Below are 18,938 nucleotides of genomic sequence, written 5' to 3'. Positions count from 1 at the left end.
TGACTTATCCATTCGCTCATGATATCTCATGTCATCCACGTTTTTTCTTAGACTTCCAGTCAACATTCGAACGATTCAACTTTATGCCCTTGAAACAATGAGGATTTTGTGGTTTTCCTATAACAAGAGGTTGTTCAAAGTCTCCCAGCAATATTTGTACACAATAGTACAGTCAAACGTTCCTTAGAAATTTTTTCGCCCTGGCACTTTTCGTTTTAAAGACTCATCGTTTTTTCAGGAAAGCTTTAAAAAACAACCCTGTTTCGTCACAGTTGTAAATATCCTTAGCTTCAAAATCACGACATAAATCTTCCAATTTGACGGTCCACTCTGTTACAACCCCAGTATCAACAGATCCACCTTCACCCCTTACAGTTTTCCAAGTAATTTTATGCCGAGTTTTGAACTTGTTTAGCCATCCCACAGAAGCTTTGAACTCATTTACTCCCATACATTTCGCAACCTCCAATGCCTTTTCCCTAATAATAAGCCCATTAATGGGAATTTTTTTAGCACGTGCGCGACAAAACCACTCATACGTAACATTGTCAATTTGAAGTCCAACAGTTTTCGGGAATGATTTTTGAACCTGATCATTTCCGTGTTGCCAAAATTGTTTGAGCAGTTCATTTTTTTTCTTAAGGATGTCGCTTACCTGCACTTCCTGATTTTGAATTTTGCAGCGAGATTGCGAACACTATTTTTTTGCCAATCATACGCATCAATCAGTTCGACTTTATCTTTTAAAGTTAAATGTTTACGAGAAGACATTGTGCACTTCACACGACACTGAACAAAACTGAAAACTGAAACTCAAAAGAAGAAAGGCCGACCAAATTCCTCCTCCCCCCCACTGCACACACAGACTTCGTCAGAAGTTTTACACGTGCCTTAAAATTCTTGAAAAAGGGTTTAGAACCGCGACATGAACCTTGATAAAATTCAGAGAATCAGAAATAGAAAATAAACACACGATTGAGGCAATATGTGGAAGAAATGTTCCTAGAAAAAGGGCCATGAGCTCTCCTGCTGTCCATTATGGGGAGATCAAATTAAGTGCTAATCTAAATGAAACAGATTGCCTGTCCGCGTCCGTTACAGAGAATGTCCGCTAGACAGAAGCTGAAAACGCGTTAAAACCAATAGAGGAGAGTTGGGGAATTTGGAAATGTCCGTTGGAGAGAGAGAGATGTCCGTTAAAGAGAGGTGTCCATTAGGAGAAGTTTCACTGTATAGGAATTTTGCTAGCAGGGAAAGGTTAATTGTCTCTCTGTATAAGGCAATGGTCAAGCCACGCCTTGAGTACTGCATACAGGTCTGGAGGGCTCATTTTAGGAAGGATGTAGATTTGCTTGAGCGTGTAGTAGTAGTAGTGGTGGCACATGATGCAAGAAAGCAAGTGTAGGAGCTTATGCAGCATCAGCCAAAAAAAAAAAAAAAAAAATCACACCATTCCCTCCAAATGCCTGTCCAGTTCCTCCTTAAATTTATTTAACCTATCAACTTCTACAACGACAGATGGAAGTTTGTTCCAGCAATTAACCACCCGCTGGCTAAAGGCAAATTTCCGCACATCTATTCTACATCTGTCCTTTCTTAATTTGAACTTATGTGTACAAAGAAGGGCAACAAGATTGGTGAGGGGAATGAAGGGATCCTCTTACCAAGAGAGGCTTAAGTTCTGCAAATTGCAGTGGCTGGAGACTAGGCACCTGTGCGGTGATCTGATTTAGGTGCATAAGGCCTTGAATGGGTTGAGCATGCTGAATTCTGATGGGATTCTTCCACTTGTTCAGATTACGAACCTATGGGGGCATGAATTCGAATTAAGAAAATACAGATGTAGAATAGATGTGTGGAAATTTGCCTTTAGCCAGCGGGTGGTTAATTGCTGGAACAAACTTCCATCTGTCTTTGTGGAAGTTATATCTGCAATAAGGCCTCTGAGGTTGGGATTATTCATACCACCAATTTTAAACACACACACCAACCGTTTATGACTGATTGAATAATGAAATAAAATAAAATAAAATGATAGAAAAGACTGTAAAATAATATTTGCAAAAAAATTTTAATTATTTACAAAAAACTAAAATTATAACAAAAGTAAAAAAGTTAAAATGCATTAAAATATAAATATAAAAGTGATAAAAAGATGATAAAAAACACTACTAGAGCTTTCGGAGGTGTCTTCCTCCTTCCTCAGTAATAGTGAGACTTAAACGACACATCCTTAAATACCAGGTTCACGGCACACGTGGATGACCAGGCGCATACTCAGCATTCCTTTCACTTGTACCAGAACTGGAAGTGGTCTGGACACGTGGAAAATTAAAACGTTTATCTCTTGTCAAAACCACCGCCTCAAAAAGGGGGTGAAGCCTAACTCCCCTGTCTCTGTTTATACTATTGTTACCAGAGGATCGAATCCACAGACTTTCCAGCCACTTGCGGTCCCAGAATCTATGCGCCCGGTCAAGGATGACAGCGTTGTCGGGGGAGATCTGGTGTTGTTTTTCCCAATAGTGCTCGGCAATGGCAGATTTATTGAGCTCTGCGGTCCATATCGCTCGTGAATGTTCCCCCAGACGGTCCTTGAGAGGCCGTCCTGTCTCCCCCACGTAACATTCCCCACAATCCGGGCATGTGATCTGATATATGACCCCACTACTAGAATCCCTAGTAATGAGGTCTTTGACCTGTGACACTACTGTGTGCAACCTCCGGCCCGGAAGCTGCACACAGCGTGTATGAAAGTCGCGAAGCATCCTCGCAATGCGATCTGACAGGCCCGGATAGTAGGGAACATACACTGTGGTAAGCGGTACAGGCGGAACTACCCGATTGGGCTCTTCCTCTCTGTTGTATTCATCAATGACCCTCTGGGGGTAACCGCACCTCATAAGATCCGTCGTGATTTGCCTAATTTCCTTCTCCTCCTCCTCAGGGGTACTGCAATGTGTTCTCACCCTACCCAAAAGTGCTCTGGCCACACTATTTTTATGTTGGACAGTCTATGCCATCCTATAATGTGTGTACTGGCCCCTACACATTGGTTTCCTAAAAACCTTAGTTCTAAGTCTGGGGCCTTCCCTATATACCATTATGTCCAGAAATGGGAGGGTACCATCTATTTCTACCTCCGAGGTAAATTTTATAAAGGGAGAGAAACCATTGAGAAACGAGACCACATCTTCCTCTCTCCCCTTCTTTACAATAGTAAACGTGTCATCAACATATCGTTTCCACTTACGCATAGGGAACTCCAATCTTGCGAAAACCCTATTCTCAAATTCCTCCATAGCCAGATTTGCAACAATGGCGCTGATTGGAGAACCCATGGCTGTACCGTGAACCTGTTTATACATCACTCCTTGGAAAACCAAGGTTGTACTAGAAAGACATAATTCAACAGCACCACATATATCTTCTATGTTTAGGTGGGATCTAGCACTTAAAGTATTATCCTTTTGTAAAGCCAACCTTACACATTCTACCCCATGTGCTATGGGGATACACGTAAATAATGATATAACATCTAATGACATCATCATCTCGTCCTCCCCTATTTCTTGACTCCTTACAAAGTTCACAAATTCCGCACTGTCTCCAATGACCAACGCGGACCGCCCCACAACCGGGGAAATCAGCTGCGCCAGATATTTTGATAAAGCATACGTAGGGCTACCAATGAAGCAAACTATGGGCCGTAATGGAACATTCTCTTTGTGTGTCTTAGGTAACCCATAAAATCTGGGCAGTCGACACCCTGTTGCATGCATGGACCAATACTTGTCCTTTGGAATCTTTTCCATTCTTAGCCAGGAAAGTAGCATCTTATTTACACGCTGTTCCAAGCTAGCCAAGGGGTTTCTGTGGACAATCTTATAAGTACAATTATCACTTAATAAGTCTAACGCTTTCTTGTGGTAATCTTCTTTGTTTAATACCACAGTTGATCTGCCTTTATCTGCTGCTAGGATTATAATATCTTCGTCCCGTTTAAGTTCTTCTAGTGCTTTCTTCTGTTTCAGGGTAAGATTTGGAGCAATCGTTTTTGCTTGGCCCAGGATGGCGACAGCTTTAACACGAATTTGATTAACTCTCAAACAAAGTTGGAAATTTTGATCACGAACAACTTTACATAGCAGTTTACAGGTCCAGATAATTTTTGTGCAATAATTTAAAATTTTTTTTAAAGGATGATATAGTCATATATGAAAAACAATTATCAAATTGCATTTTTACCTGAGTCCATCTCACTAACACCTCAGTTAGTAGCAAAGAGAAAGTTTTTTGTAATTACTTCAAGATTAATATTTACTTCTCTGAAACAGTATTTGGAAAAATACCAGGTGGTTATAAAATAAGTTTCCCTATTCAGGTGATCCTAGTGTCAAAATGATTAGAGTTAAAGCTGTAAAAATCGGTGGGTATGTCATTTAGGGTATGGGAAAGCGATTTGTAGAAGGGAAAAAATTACTTCAAATTACTGCTAGCAGGGGGGAAAATGGCGCTGCACATGTAAAAGTTGTCATTTACTTCAAGATATGCTGCTTACGCAAATGACATCCTGTTAGATAAAAGCAGAAAGGCCAACGCTACCTTCAATAACCAATATGGCTCTTACAAATAAGGAATGTGCTCTTTTAGTAAAACTGTTCTATCAGAATAATAGTAACACTAATGCAGCACTACACAAATATCAGAAACTTAAAGGTTTGCGTAAAGGACCTTTGGCTTCAGTGGGGCTTCGAAAACTAATAAGGAAATTTGAAGCAACTGGGGAGTTAGGTGTAATTCCAGGCAGGGGATGACCACATATTGGAATGGAGGGAGTGGATGAAGTGGCAGTTGCAATTGTCAGAATGCAAAACACTACCAGTCAGTAGTGCCTGCCAGAGGTGTGTCAAGAGTCTTGAACCTTCCTTGGTCTGCTGTACATAAAGTGCTTCGAAAGTTTTATGCTGGTTCCCATACAAGATTCACGTAGTGCAAGAACTAGTCTTGTTGTGATCAGCAACAACAAATAGACTTTGCTCTATGATTTCTGGCTTGTATGGAACTTGATGATATATGGGCTCGAATGAGCTTGTGGTCTGGTGAGGCACATTTCACTCTTCATGGGGATGTAAATGCACAAAACTACCAAATATTGAACTTTTTGTCCATCTGCTGTGCATGAAAGACCACTACAAAGTCTGTACATTACAGAATGACGTGGATTCACAACAGTTTATAATCGGACCATTTTTCTTTGAAGTAGTAGTAGTAGTGGCATGTGATGCAGGAAAGCAAGTGTATGAGCTTATGCAGCATCAGCCAAAAAAAAAAAAAAAAAAAAAAAAATCACACCATTCCCTCCAAATGCCTGTCCAGTTCCTCCTTAAATTTATTCAACCTATCAACTTCCACAACGACAGATGGAAGTTTGTTCCAGCAATTAACCACCAGCTGGCTAAAGGCAAATTTCTGCACATCTATTCTACATCTGTCTTTCTTTTCTTAATTTGAATTTATGCCCCCTTAGGTTCGTAATCTGAACAAGTGGAAGGATCCCATCAGAATTCAGCATGCTCAACCCATTCAAGGCCTTGAATTCTACACCACATGGCCCCATAAGGTGTGCAGTAACTAGTGCACAGTACTGCGCTCTTCTAAGATTTATTCCCGTTTCATTATTCCCGTTCTGCAAGAAATGCAATGCTTGGAGACCATGCAAGATGGTGCCTCTCCTCACGTTGGTTGACAAGTGAAGGAACTGCCCCATTCAACATTCGGAAATGATCACATCACTTCTAGATACTTTCCACAGTTCTGGCGAGCCCATCACAAGATTTCAATCCCTGTGATTTCTGGCTATGGGGATACCTGAAAGACAGAGTTTACCACAGCGGCATACAGACACTTGTCGATTTTAAAGCAAGCATTAAAAAGCTGTGTCAATCCACTGGTGATATTCTGATAATTCAATGGAAAGGTTCGGCGAAACACAAGTAGTTGCTCTTGACATCTCCAAGGCTTTCGATCGTGTTTGGCATAAAGGTCTTCTAAATAAGCTTCCATCTTATGGTTTGCCAACCTGTTTTTAGTAATTGGTTATCCAGTTTTCTCTCTGATCGCTCACTGAGAGTGATGGTAGATGGCTCTCTGTCTTCTAACTTCTCCACTAATGCTGGTGTTCCCCAAGGTTCAGTTCTTTCCCCCACCCTTTTCCTCTTGTATATAAATGACCTTCCATTGACTGGAAATCCTATCCATAGTTTTGCCGATGATAGCACATTACATTCCACTTTGAGAAACCTTGCCCTGTTCAATCAGCTTCAACTTCTCGAAAATCTGCTACCAATTCCTTAAATGCCGATCTTCAGGTAATTTTCCAGTGGGGCAAAGACAACTTAGTTGATTTCAACCCTTCTAAAACTCAGTCTTGTCTTATATCTCGCAAAAAAGATTCTTCTGCTCCTATGCTTATCTTTAGTGACACTCCGATTTCTAGGCAAAATGATATATCTCTTTTGGGGATTACCCTGACTTCTAATCTCTCTTGGCACAAGCACATTACAAGTATTGCTTCCTCTGCATCTAAAAAACTTGGTTTTCTCTCTCTCTCGGCGTTACTTTTCTTCCAAACAGCTGCTCACTCTGTATAAATCGCAAATCTGCCCTGCCATGGAATATTGTCCCACATCTGGGGTGGTGCCCCCAAAACCTCTCTCAGGCTTCTTGATTCCATTCAGAAGAGGGCAGTTAGGTTAATTAATGATTCATCTCTAACAGAGTCTCTCCACTCGCTGTCTCATAGATGTACTGTTTCTGCTGCATGCCTCTTCTACAGATACTTCCATGGGCACTGTTCTTCTGAATTGGCTTCTATAATTCCCACTCTCCCTTTCAAAGCAGTCCGAACACGTGCCGCCACCAGCCAACGTCCAATTACTGTCCAACTTCAAACTCACAGAACCAACTTTTCATCCTCCTCGTTTATTCATTCAACTGCCGTTTTCTGGAACAACCTTCCTTCATACGTATTTCCTGAAAATTACAGTCTACAGAAGTTTAAGTCCAGTGTCAACAAATATCTTCTTTCGTCTTCTCAACCTCCAACCCATGCATGGTACTAAGTACTATGGGTTCTAATACCTCTCGTGTTTGGGATTTACATAAAAAAAAAAAAAAAAAAAAGCATGTAGCCAACGCCACCAGTGAGATGTTACGCGAAACTCTGTCGCACACAGTCCTCTGTTTTCAGAATGCCATCTCAATTGAAGGAAAGCACATAGAACAATGTTTGTAGTTTTCTAAGTTCCGATCTCATCCTAAGTTAAGTATTCCATCTAATGTTTACAATGCCAATTTCTCCACTGGTGGTGGAAATTTGAACTAATTTTTTTCCTTCTACAAATCGCTTCCCCATACCTTAAATGACATACCCATTGATTGTCATTGTGCTATCTCTAACCATTTTGACACTAGGGTCTCCTGAATAGGGAAACTTATTTTATAACCACCCGGTATTCGACACAGGTGTTTTAGTATGTATTATGCTGGAACAGCCCCTTCTCAAACACTGTAATGGGATTTCAATGATGCAGTGAATATAATTTTAGTACAATTACAAGATTATGTGGTAGAAATAACTTCAGTTTAAATGAAATTGTTATTAATCCTTACCTTAAGTTGTACAGCTGCAGTGCCTACATACAGCAAAGATTCACCATCCCAGACATCCAAATGGAGCCAGTGTCCCGCAAGGTACGAAATGAATTTTTTATATTCACCAGGATAAAGATATGCAGGATCAACGTTATATGAAACCTATATAAATATTTCCAAATATAAAATCTAATATACTAAAACAGTAAAAGGAATAAGGTAATTTGTTAATTGAGGACAATCCTGTATTTTATGTATATTTGGCTGGAAGGATTTCAACTGCTTTGTGTAAATGTTTAATTATTGTAGTTGAAATCATGTTGGCAAAAAATACACTGCACAAGATAGCATTCAAATTTCCAAATTACTTCATAACGACATATAACTTTAGATATATTAAAGTAATCAAAATATGGTAATTACTGTTATACTCCACTTACCCGTTTTTGCAGAAAAATCTGGCCTGTTCATCACTTATTGACCACATTTAATAATTTACTTACAACCACCTTCAAAGGTTTCGAATGGGAAGCTGGTTGGTATAGAATGCCAGCTATTATGGCCATATATTGTTCAAGGTTTAGGCCTAAATGGTTATCAAATGAACTAATGAGACTCGTGACAGAGAAGAAAAATGCATTGGATGCATATAAATTATCAAGCGACTCAGGAGCCTATGGCAGATATAAGCTAGTCTGTAAACAGGTCACAAAAGAGGTTAGGCAGGCGAAGGCAGATTACAAGAAATCTTTGGTAAAGGATGCTAAGAAAAACAGCAAGCATTTCTTTACTTATATAAACTCTAAAAGGAAGGGGATGAATCTGATTAGTCCACTTGATATCGATGGTTCCACTGTTCATGATCTTGGTAAGATAGCAAACAAACTGAATGAGTATTTTGCATCTACATTCACACACGAGGAGTTAAGGTTTGAAAATGGCAGAAGGTTATCAAATTATAGCAGGATGCTTAATGATTTTGTAATAACTGAGAGCAAAGTGGAGGAGAAATTGTTGAAGGTAAACATAAGAAAGGCACCTGGGGTGGATCAGTTATATCAAAGGAGGCAGCAAAGCAACTAAGCAAACAATTAGCCATAATCATGAGAGCATCCTTGGACTCAGGGGAGGTCCCCAAGGACTGGAGATGTGCAAATGTATCCCCAATTCACAAAGGGGGATCGAAGGGTAACACAAGTAATTACATACCAGTCAGTTTAACTTCTGTTCCGGGTAAAATAATGGAGTCACTGGTTAAAGATGCACTGCAGGATCATCTAGACAAGACTGCAGCAATTATTCAGACACAGCATGGGTTTGTTAAGGGAAAGTCTTGTCTCACAAATTTGATAGGATATTATGATGTGGGTACAAAGGAACTGGATGCAAAAAATATCATATTTTTTGATTTCAGGAAAGCTTTTGACACTGTTTCGAATGGAAGACTATTGTACAAATTGGAGCAGAATAGTATTAAGGGTAAATTGCTACAATGGATAAAATGATATTTGAGTGGAAGAAGACAGCGGGTGGTAATCAATTGGTGCTGCTCTTCATGAACTAATGTTATTAGTGGAGTTCCACAGGGTTCGGTGTTGGGTTCACTGTTGTTTTGTATATTTATCAATGATATTGATGAAGGTATATCAGGCTTAATGTCGAAGTTTGCAGATGACACAAAGGTTGGCAGGGTTGTTAATGATAGTGGCAGTGTGCTACTGCAACAGGATCTAGAAAATTTGGGTAGATGGGCTAAGAAGTGGCAAGTGAAGTTTAACCTTCACGAATGCAAAGTACTGCATATGGGTCGAAGTAACCCCAGAGAAACGTACCAACTGTGTGGTACTACACTTAAGATGGTAGAAAATGAAAAAGACCTGGGAATAATTGTGCACTGAGATATGAAGTTTTCTGAGCAATGCAGACAGGCTGCCAGGGTAGGTCATGGGGTTTTGTCAATGATATATAGTAATTTTGCTAGCAGGGAAAAGGAGGTGATTGTCCCTTTGTATAAGGGATTGGTCAGGCCACGCCTTGAGTACTGCGTACAGGTCTGGAGGCCTCATTTTAGGAAGATGTAGATTTGCTTGAGCGTGTACAAAGAAGGGCAACAAGAATGGTGAGGGGAAGAAGGAATCCTCTTACCAAGAGAGGCTTAAGTTCTGCAAATTGCAGTGGCTGGAGACTAGGCACCTGTGCAGTTATCTGATTGATGTGTATAAGGCCTTGAATGGTGGGTTGAGCACGCTGAATCCTGATGGGATCCTTCCACTTGTTCAGATTACGAACCTAAGGGGGCATAAATTCAAATTAAGAAAAGACAGATGTAGAATAGATGTGCGGAAATTTGCCTTTAGCCAGCGGGTGGTTAATTGCTGGAACAAACTTACATCTGTCGTTGTGGAAGTTGATAGGTTAAATAAATTTAAAGAGGAACTGGACAGGCATTTGGAGGGAATGGTGTGATTTTTTTTTTTTTTGGCTGATGCGGCATAAGCCCAAACACTTTCTTTCTTGCATCACATGCCACTACTACTATTATATGCAGTAGGCATTTTGGGGCAATGCTGCTAATCTAAAACACATTTCACAAAAATCTGATATTCTAGTGTTGAATTATCAGATAATCTGAATTAGCATTAACATTAGTAGTGGCATATGACTGGTGCAGTTTCTATTACTGCACTCAGGACTGCTGGGTGGTTGCAGTGTGCAGCTAAAGGCTTGTTTGTTTGTTTGTTTGTTATTTGGTTTTTAGGAGCATTAGCAACTAAGGCCATATTGCTCCAGGATATACGGTAGTCATTCCCAGACCTTCCCGCATCCTCTGTATTTGGTGGTGACGGGCTCGAACCCCAGTCTAATCAAGAAGCATATGCTATGCACTGCTGCTCCTTCCCACCTGGCTACGGAGGCACCTACAGCTAAAGGCAACATTCTCTGTAAGGAAACAGCAGTTCTCAAAGAGAAGTTTTATAAATAGCAATAAACTTCAATTAATTAGAACCACCAGCAGGTTTCATAGCACTGCCATGCAAGAGGATGTATGAAGTAGCTGTTTTAATAGTAGTAGTAGTAGTAACAGAAAATGATGCTTTTTGAAAATGAATGAGTAGTAGTAACAGAGTTACAGTAACAGTAGTAGTAGTAGAATGAGTAGAAAAAAAAAATGAGTAGTAGTAACAGAAAATGATTTTGTTGAAAAAAAGCCGTGAATTAGGGTTGAATTTGAAAGTGTCTGCAATTCTGCCCAGACATGATAGGAGGGAGTATATGATGAGAGCCTTGTCGATCAATTCGGCCCTGGAGGGATTGTGCAAGGCTCAAGGGGTAGAATTTTTTTCAGCCTGGACTGTACTTGTTAACAGGAGAGATTGCTTCTACAGGGATGGGATACACTTAAATAGAAAGGGTGCAAGAATTTTTGCTGATGCTGTCGAGGCAGTGTTAGGTGGGTCGGGAAAACTGCTAGTTGGGGGGATACAAGGACTAATAGATTAACAGTAGCCAATGGCAGAGGTGGAAGTGATTCTTGCACTGCTTCTATTGAAATGAGGAGAAGCCTGAAAAACAAGATGCAGGATATTTCAGAGACTGCTGGGAGTCTTTGCGGTACAAGTAAAAACATGGGTTGTGTTAGGGTAGCTAAGAATAGAAACAGGTGCATGTATACCTGCGTGTACAACAATGCTAGGAGTCGGTAAATAAATTTGATGAATTTGAGGTATTGCTCAAAACATCAAAGGCAGATATTGTTGGGATATCAGAGATGTGGTGTCACATAGATATAAGGAATGCGGAACTGGAATTTGGGGAATACAATGTGTATAGAAAGGATAGACAGGACAGGAGGGGAGGAGGGGTTATGCTATTAGTTAAGAAACACAAAGTCCAAGGAAGTGAAGCCAGTCGACATCGATGGACAGGGCAGTGTCGAGTCAGTTTGGTGTGACATAAGCATAGGGAAATCAAAATTGAGAGTAGGAGTGTGCTATAGGCCTAAATTACTCTGATGAGTATAATAAGATATTGTACAGGGAAATAGAGTGGGCCAGTAAATCAGAGAGTCTTATAATGGGGGATTTTAATTTCCCAGATATTGACTGGAATTTGTGGATTGGTCACTCGCACACTAGCAAGGCTTTTGTGGATTTATTGGACGATTGCTTTCTACATCAGCATGTTCGTGAGGCAACAAGAGGGAGCAATACTCTTGATCTGATTATCAGTAGTGATTCTTCATGCATTAAGAATCTGCAGATAAATGAACCACTAGGTGGCAGTGATCACAGTGTGTTGAAGTGGGATTTACTCAAGGAGGTAACTACCATCAGAGGTAAAGGGAAGGGTTTTTGTTTTCGTAAAGGTGACTATGATGGTCTGAGACAGTATTTAAATTCTATACAGTGGGACCAACTGATGATGTTACCAACAGCAAACTCAAAATGGGAAGCATTCAAGGAACTAATCTTAGAGGCTACCAGGTTTTACATACCAACTAAGAAATATTGTTCAAGGTTTAGGCCTAAATGGTTGTCAGATGAACTAATAAGACATGTGGCAGAGAAGAAAAATGCATGGGATACATACAAATTAATGGGTGACATGGAAGCCTATGATAGATATAAGTTGGTCTGTAACCAAGTCACAAAGGAGATTAGGCAGGCAAAGGCAGACTACGAAAAATCCTTGGCAAAGGATGCAAAGAAAAACAGAAAAGAGTTCTTTACCTATTTAAACTCAAGAAGGAAAGAGATGAATCAGATTGGTCCACTGGATATTGATTGTTCAACAGTTGAGGATCCTGCTCAGGTGGCTAACAATCTAAACGAGTATTTTGCATCTACATTCACACATGAGGAGTTATACAGGAAGGAGAATGCCAGAGGTGAAGTAAACTCTGGCAGTGAGCTAGATGATTTTGTAATAACTGAGAGGAAAGTGGAGGATAGATTGTTGAGGATAAACATAAAAAAAGCACCTGGGGTGGATGGGATCTATCCAGTTATATTAAAGGAGGCAGCAAAGGAAGTAAGCAAACCCCTAGCCATAATTATGAGAGCTTCTTTGGACTCAGGGGAGGTACCCATAGACTGGAGATGTGCAAATGTAACCCCAATTCACAAAGGAGGATCAAAGGCTGACACAAGTAACTATAGACCTGTTAGTTTAACTTCTGATCCAGGTAAATTAATGGAGGCACTGGTTAAAGAAGCACTGCAGGATCATCTAGACAAGAATTCAGTTATAGCTCAGACACAGCATGGTTTTGTTAAGGGCAGGTCTTGCCTGACCAATTTGATTGGATACTATGATGTAGTCACAAAAGAACTGGATGCAGGGAATAACTTTGATATTATATATTTGGATCTTAGAAAGGCTTTTGATACTGTTGCACATGGAAGACTGCTGCACAAATTGGAGCAGTGTGGCATTGGAGGCAAATTGCTGCTATGGATAAGGGGATGGTTGAGTGGCAGAAGACAGAGTGGTAATCAATGGACATTGCTCAACGTGGACTAATGTCATTAGTGGAGTTCCTCAGGGTTCAGTGTTGGGTCCGTTGTTGTTTTCGGTGTTTATGAATTATACTGATGATGGGATATCAAGTTTAATGTCCAAGTTTGCAGATGATACAAAGGTTGGCAGGGTTGTTAAGGACAGTACTGACGCTATGCTGCTGTAACAGGATCTGGAAAGGTTGAACAGATGGGCTGAGAGGTGGCAAATGAAGTTTAACATTGACAAATGTAAAGTACTACATATGGGAAACAGTAACCCCAGAGCAACATATCAACTCTGCGGTACTACACTGACAGTGGTGGAGAATGAAAAGGACCTGGGGGTAATTGTGCAGGCAGATATGAAGTTCTCTGAGCAGTGCAGACGAGCTGCAAGAGTAGCTCATGGTGTCTTGTCAATGATATACAGGAATTTTTCTAGAAGGGATAAGGAGGTGATTATTCCCTTGTATAAGGCAATGGTTAGGCCACATCTTGAGTACTGTATACAGGTCTGGAGGCCTCATTTCAAGAAGGATGTAGAGCTGCTGGAACGGGTACAGAGAAGGGCAACAAGATTAGTGAATGGAACAAAGGGTTGCTCTTACGAAGAAAGGCTTAAGTTTTGCAAATTACAGAGTCTGGAGACTAGGCACCGGCGAGGTGATCTGATAGAGGTGTATAAGGCTTTGAATGGTTTGAGCATGCTCAATGCCAATGGGATTCTTCATCTTTCTCAAAATAATCACCTCAGAGGGCATAAATTCAAATTGAGGAAGGACGGATGTCGGATAGATGTGCGGAAATTTGCCTTTGGCCAGCAGGTGGTTGGTTGGTGGAACCAACTTCCGTCACTTGTTGTTGAAGTTGATAGCCTAAACAAATTTAAGGCTCAACTGGACAGGTATTTTGAACGAACGGAGGGGTGACATGGGAGTGGTGTGTGTGTGTTTTTTTTTTTTTTTTTGGCTGATGCTGAATAAGCTTGCTTTCTTGCATCATATGCCTCTACTAATGCTAATGCAAGAAAGCAAGCTTATATATCATGAGCCACAAAAAAAAAAAAAAAACTTACTTTTACCCATCCGTACCCTCAAGAATTTGTCTAGTTGTTCCCTGAATTTATTCAACCTACCCATTTCCACAACAGATGGAAGCCTGTTCACTGGCTGAATGAAAACTTCCACACATCAATCTTGCAACCATTCTTCCTCAATTTGAATTTATGGCCCCTCGTGTGTAGTCTCAGCAAGTGGAAGAATGACATTAGCATTCACCTTACTCACCCATTCAAGGCTTTAAACACCTCAATCATTTCTCCATAGGTGGCTAAGTCTCGAGACACAGCAATTTGCAAAACTGAAGCTTTTCTATGAAAGAGCACCCTTTTGTTCCCTTCATCAGTTTGGTTATCCTACACTGCACCTCTCACAGCAGTTCTACATCCTTCCTAAAGTGAGGCCTCCAGACTTGTATACAGTACTCAAGATGTAGCCTAATTATGGCCTTATACAAAGAGATGATCACCTCCTTATCCCTGCAAGCATGGTTTCTGTATATTATTGACAAAATCCCATGAGCAGTGCTGGCTGCATGTCTGCATTGCTCAGAGAATTTCATGTCTGACTGCACAATTACCCCAGGTCTTTTTCATTCTCCACTACCATGAGTGTAGTACCACACAGTTGATAAGTTACTCTGGGGTGACTGTTACCCATATGTAGTAACTTGCATTTGTCAATGTTAAACTTCAACTGCCATTTCTCAGCCCAACAAACCAATTTTCTTAGATCAAGTTGCAGTACCTTACCCTGATGGCATCGATAACCACCCTGCCAACTTTTGTATCATATGCAAACTTAGATGTTAAGCCTGATATACTTTCATCAATATCATCCAAAAATATTGAAAACAACAATAGGCCCAGCACTGAACTCTGTGCATGTCCACTAATAACATTAGTCCAAGAAGAGCAGTGCCCATTTACAACTACTCTGTCTTATTATTATTATTAGCTATATGGTACAAGGAAGCCTGAGGCTTATGCTGCACCAGCCAAAAAAAATTCCCGAGTTACCCTGAGAGAGAGAGAGAGAGAGAGAGAGAGAGAGAGAGAGAGAGAGAGAGAGAGAGAGAGAGAGAGAGAGAGAGAGAGAGAGAGAGAGAGAGAGAGAGTCAAAAGTAGAAGGGAATCACAAAGAGAAGAATGATGATATCCAGGTCAGGACCCAAGCCCATACTCACCACATAACCATCATTTTATCCATAGCAGTAACTTGCCCTTAATGCCACATTACTCCAGTTTGTACAGTAGTCTTTTATGGGCAACAATAAGAAAAGTCTTCCTGAAATCCAAGTATATGATGTCAGAATAATTTTTTGCATTCAGTTCTTTGCTCACTGCATCATAGTAACCTATCAGCTTATTTAGACAAGACCACCCCTTAACAAATTCATGCTGTGATTGCAGTATAACTGCATGCCTGTCCAGATAGTCCTGCATTACTTTTTTAATTAATGATTCCATTATTCTCCCTGGAACAGGGAAAATATGGAATTACCCTGTTCCCTGGAACAGGGTAATAGCAGACCTGTTAACTTAACGTCCGCTATTACTCACGTCAACTTTTGATCCTCCTTTGAATTGGGGATACATTCGTACATCTCCAGTCCATAGGGACCTCCCCTGAATCCAAGGATGCTCTTATAATTATGGCTAAGGGTTTGCTTATATACTTTTCTGCCTCCCTTATGACAATAGATCTTATCAACCCCAGGTGCATTTTTATATTCAGCATCAACAATTTCTCTTTCCTTTCAGTTATCACAAATTCATTTACCTCCCCAATGTAGTTTGATAAACTTCAGCCATTCCCTCCCTAAAGAATTCATGTGTGATGAAGATGTAAAATACCTATTCAATTTTCCAGCAACCCGAGCAGGGTCATCAAAGGTTTACCCACTGACATCAAGTGGCCCAATGTGATTCAATCCGTTCCTTCCACTGTTAATAAAAGCATAGAAGTGTTTGGTGCCTTTTTTTGACATCCTTTGCCAGAGACTTTTCATAACATGCCTTAGCTTGCCTAACCTCCTTTGTGACTTGATTACATACTAAATTATATATATCTACTATAGGTAGATATATGAGTGACATGTCTCAATAGTTTATCTGAAATCCATCAAGTCTAATCCTTGAACAGTATTTCTTTGTTGGTATGAAAAGCCTAGTAGATTCTTTGATTACTTCCCACTTAGAATTTGTTGTTGGTAACATCATTAGTTGGTCCCACTGCACACAATTTAAAAACTGTCTGAGACAACTGTAGTTACCTTTAAGAAAGCAAAAGCTTTTCAGTTTACTCTTGGCAGTAGTAATGTCTTTATAATTAAATTCCACATTAGTACACCATGATCACTGCCACCCAGATGGTTTTTTTCCCCCTGCAGATTCTTAATGCATGAAGAATCATTGCTGATAACCAGATCAAAAGTATTGCCTACTCTTGTTGCCTCTCTAACGTACTGCTGAAGAAAATAGTCATCGAAGAAATTAACAAAAGTCTTGCTAGTGTTTGAGCATCCAACTTACAAATTTCAGTCAACATATGGAAAGTTAAAATCCCCCATTATGAGCTATTCTGATTTGCTAGTCCACTATTTCTCTGTATAGCTGTTTGGCATACTCATCATAGTCATTAGGCCTATAACACACTCCTACTCTCAATTTTGTTTTCCCGGTGCTTATAACACACTAAACTGACTCAATATTGCACTTGTCATCCATGCAACTGGATGCACTGCCTAAGATTTAACATGCTTCTTAACTAAGAGCATAACCCCTACACCTCACTTGTCCTGTCGGTCCTTCCTGTATACATTGTAATCTCCATATTCATATTGAGCATCACTTATGTCTGAATGACACATGCTTCTGCTATTCCTATAATGTGTGCATTTGATGACTTAATCAGTACAGACACTCCTGACTTATGTAAAGGTTGCATTCCACGTAACTCTACGTAAGTCTAATTTTATGTAAGTCAGAATTTCCCTAAATGCTTATGCAGCATTCGCAACTATGTGCACTGAATTTGATTGAAGCAAAAAATAAATGTTCAGCAAACATGTAAATAGAATTATTTATTCAATTTTTCTATCTCATGAGCAGGAAAAATTACAAAAGTGTACAAAATTACAAAAATTTCAAAATTATAAACTTACAAAAAGAGAAAGGAGACAGGCATAACATCATCAATTTTACCTTTCGAGCATCGTTGCCAGAATTAGAAGTTGAGGGCTGTGGAGGTTGAGGACTGTGGAGATTTAGAAGGAGTTTCTACAAAATTTCTCTGCGGCTGCAGAATCGGCACTGGCGACTTCACTGCATACTTTAATGTTTTGAAAATCTGCGGGATGCTTGAATCTATTAAACCACACGTTGCTTGCCATGAACTCGGCTTGGGGTATTTATCTATTTATGGGGTATTCATAAATACTTCTTGCTTTTGCTTGAATGGCCTCTGAACTCAGGGGCACTTGCTTCTGAATCTGATTTTCCATCCATATTATTAATAGCTTTTCCATCTTCAATATAGCACATGAATGCTGTTTTGTGATCACTGTTGATCTTAAATGCATTGATTCTTTAACATGTTCTTTTATATGCGCACTGTCCTTTAAAATAGTATTCACTGTTGAAGCAGCAAGACATAATTCCCGTGCAATAGACGACACACTTTGTCCTGCTTCGTACTTTTTAAATATCTTCATTTCTAAATTAATTTTGTTTTGTTTCGTTTCCTAGCCCTGCCACTATTGATCGCTTTCCCTTCACCATTGTAATAAGTAAACACGAATGAAGAGAAGATTCTGAAAATTTATTTGTTTTTTATATGATTGAAGCTTTCAGTGAAGAGGAACACATTTAATAATACCATAACGTAAAAACGCACACAATTCCAGTTATTGGGATTTTGCAAATGCAATAAGATCAAGTTTACTACCTGCTTATAAATAAATTCACTAACAGAAAAGCCCAATAAACCGAAACATGCAACTTGTTTGTATTGTTTTATGGTAGTGACTACAGCAATGTGTTTTAGAAAAATATCAAAAAGGCATTCAAAATTGATTCTTATAATGGAACATATGATAACAATGAAAGTGTAGTGCAATTTCCATTATAAAAATGACCTTTAGAGAGCTTAGTTATATAGGGAAAATTTCGACTTCTGAAGTCTTGGAATGAATTACCAAAAAAAAAAAAAAAAAAAAAGTGTTATTGGGTTCACATTACAATATTTTCACAATACCTCCATTTATTCCTACGGGATGCAAAATGTTTCCACAATGTTTTTAAGTTTGCACCAGCCAGCAAAAACTTACGTAAAGTCGAGTATTACAAAAGCTGGGGAGTGCCTGTACTTCAAATTCATCTAAATTTATTTACAATCCTTCTAGCATTAGTATACACGCACATGTTCTTACCCTTAGTTACCCTAAAAGAGCTGATGTATTTATTTGTTCTGTTATGACTCACAGCAGGGGCCTGAAGACCCAGACACCTTGCTTTCCAGGCTGTTGCATGTACCAGTAGTAGTAGTAGTGCAAGAATCACTTTTGCCACTGTCCTGGAGCTCTAGTAAAGCTATTAGTCTGTGTATCCCCCCCCAAACTAGCAATTTTCTAACACCCCCCATCACTGTCTCTATAGCATCAGCAAATATTCTTGCACCCTTTCTATTCTAGTGTACCCCATCCCTATAAATGCAGTCTCTT

The 18,938-nt window shown here is 39.7% G+C and overlaps 1 protein-coding gene across 1 annotated transcript in view; it reads right to left on the bottom strand.

Moving 5' to 3' along the window:
• The window catches only part of LOC150080982 (nephrocystin-4-like), a 470,434-nt gene that overhangs the window by 200,475 nt on the left and 251,021 nt on the right, over positions 1 to 18,938 (bottom strand). The window contains exon 16 of the mRNA XM_090380874.1: positions 7,675 to 7,818. Within this exon, the coding sequence (XP_090237000.1) occupies positions 7,675 to 7,818 (144 nt within the window). The remainder of the gene's footprint in view (positions 1 to 7,674; positions 7,819 to 18,938) is intronic.

This window comes from Mastigoproctus giganteus, chromosome 9, assembly GCF_048544385.1.
Source record: "Mastigoproctus giganteus isolate SK-2022 chromosome 9, ASM4854438v1, whole genome shotgun sequence".
Classification (NCBI taxonomy): domain Eukaryota; kingdom Metazoa; phylum Arthropoda; class Arachnida; order Uropygi; family Thelyphonidae; genus Mastigoproctus; species Mastigoproctus giganteus.
This window is presented reverse-complemented; position numbering and strand designations above follow the sequence as displayed.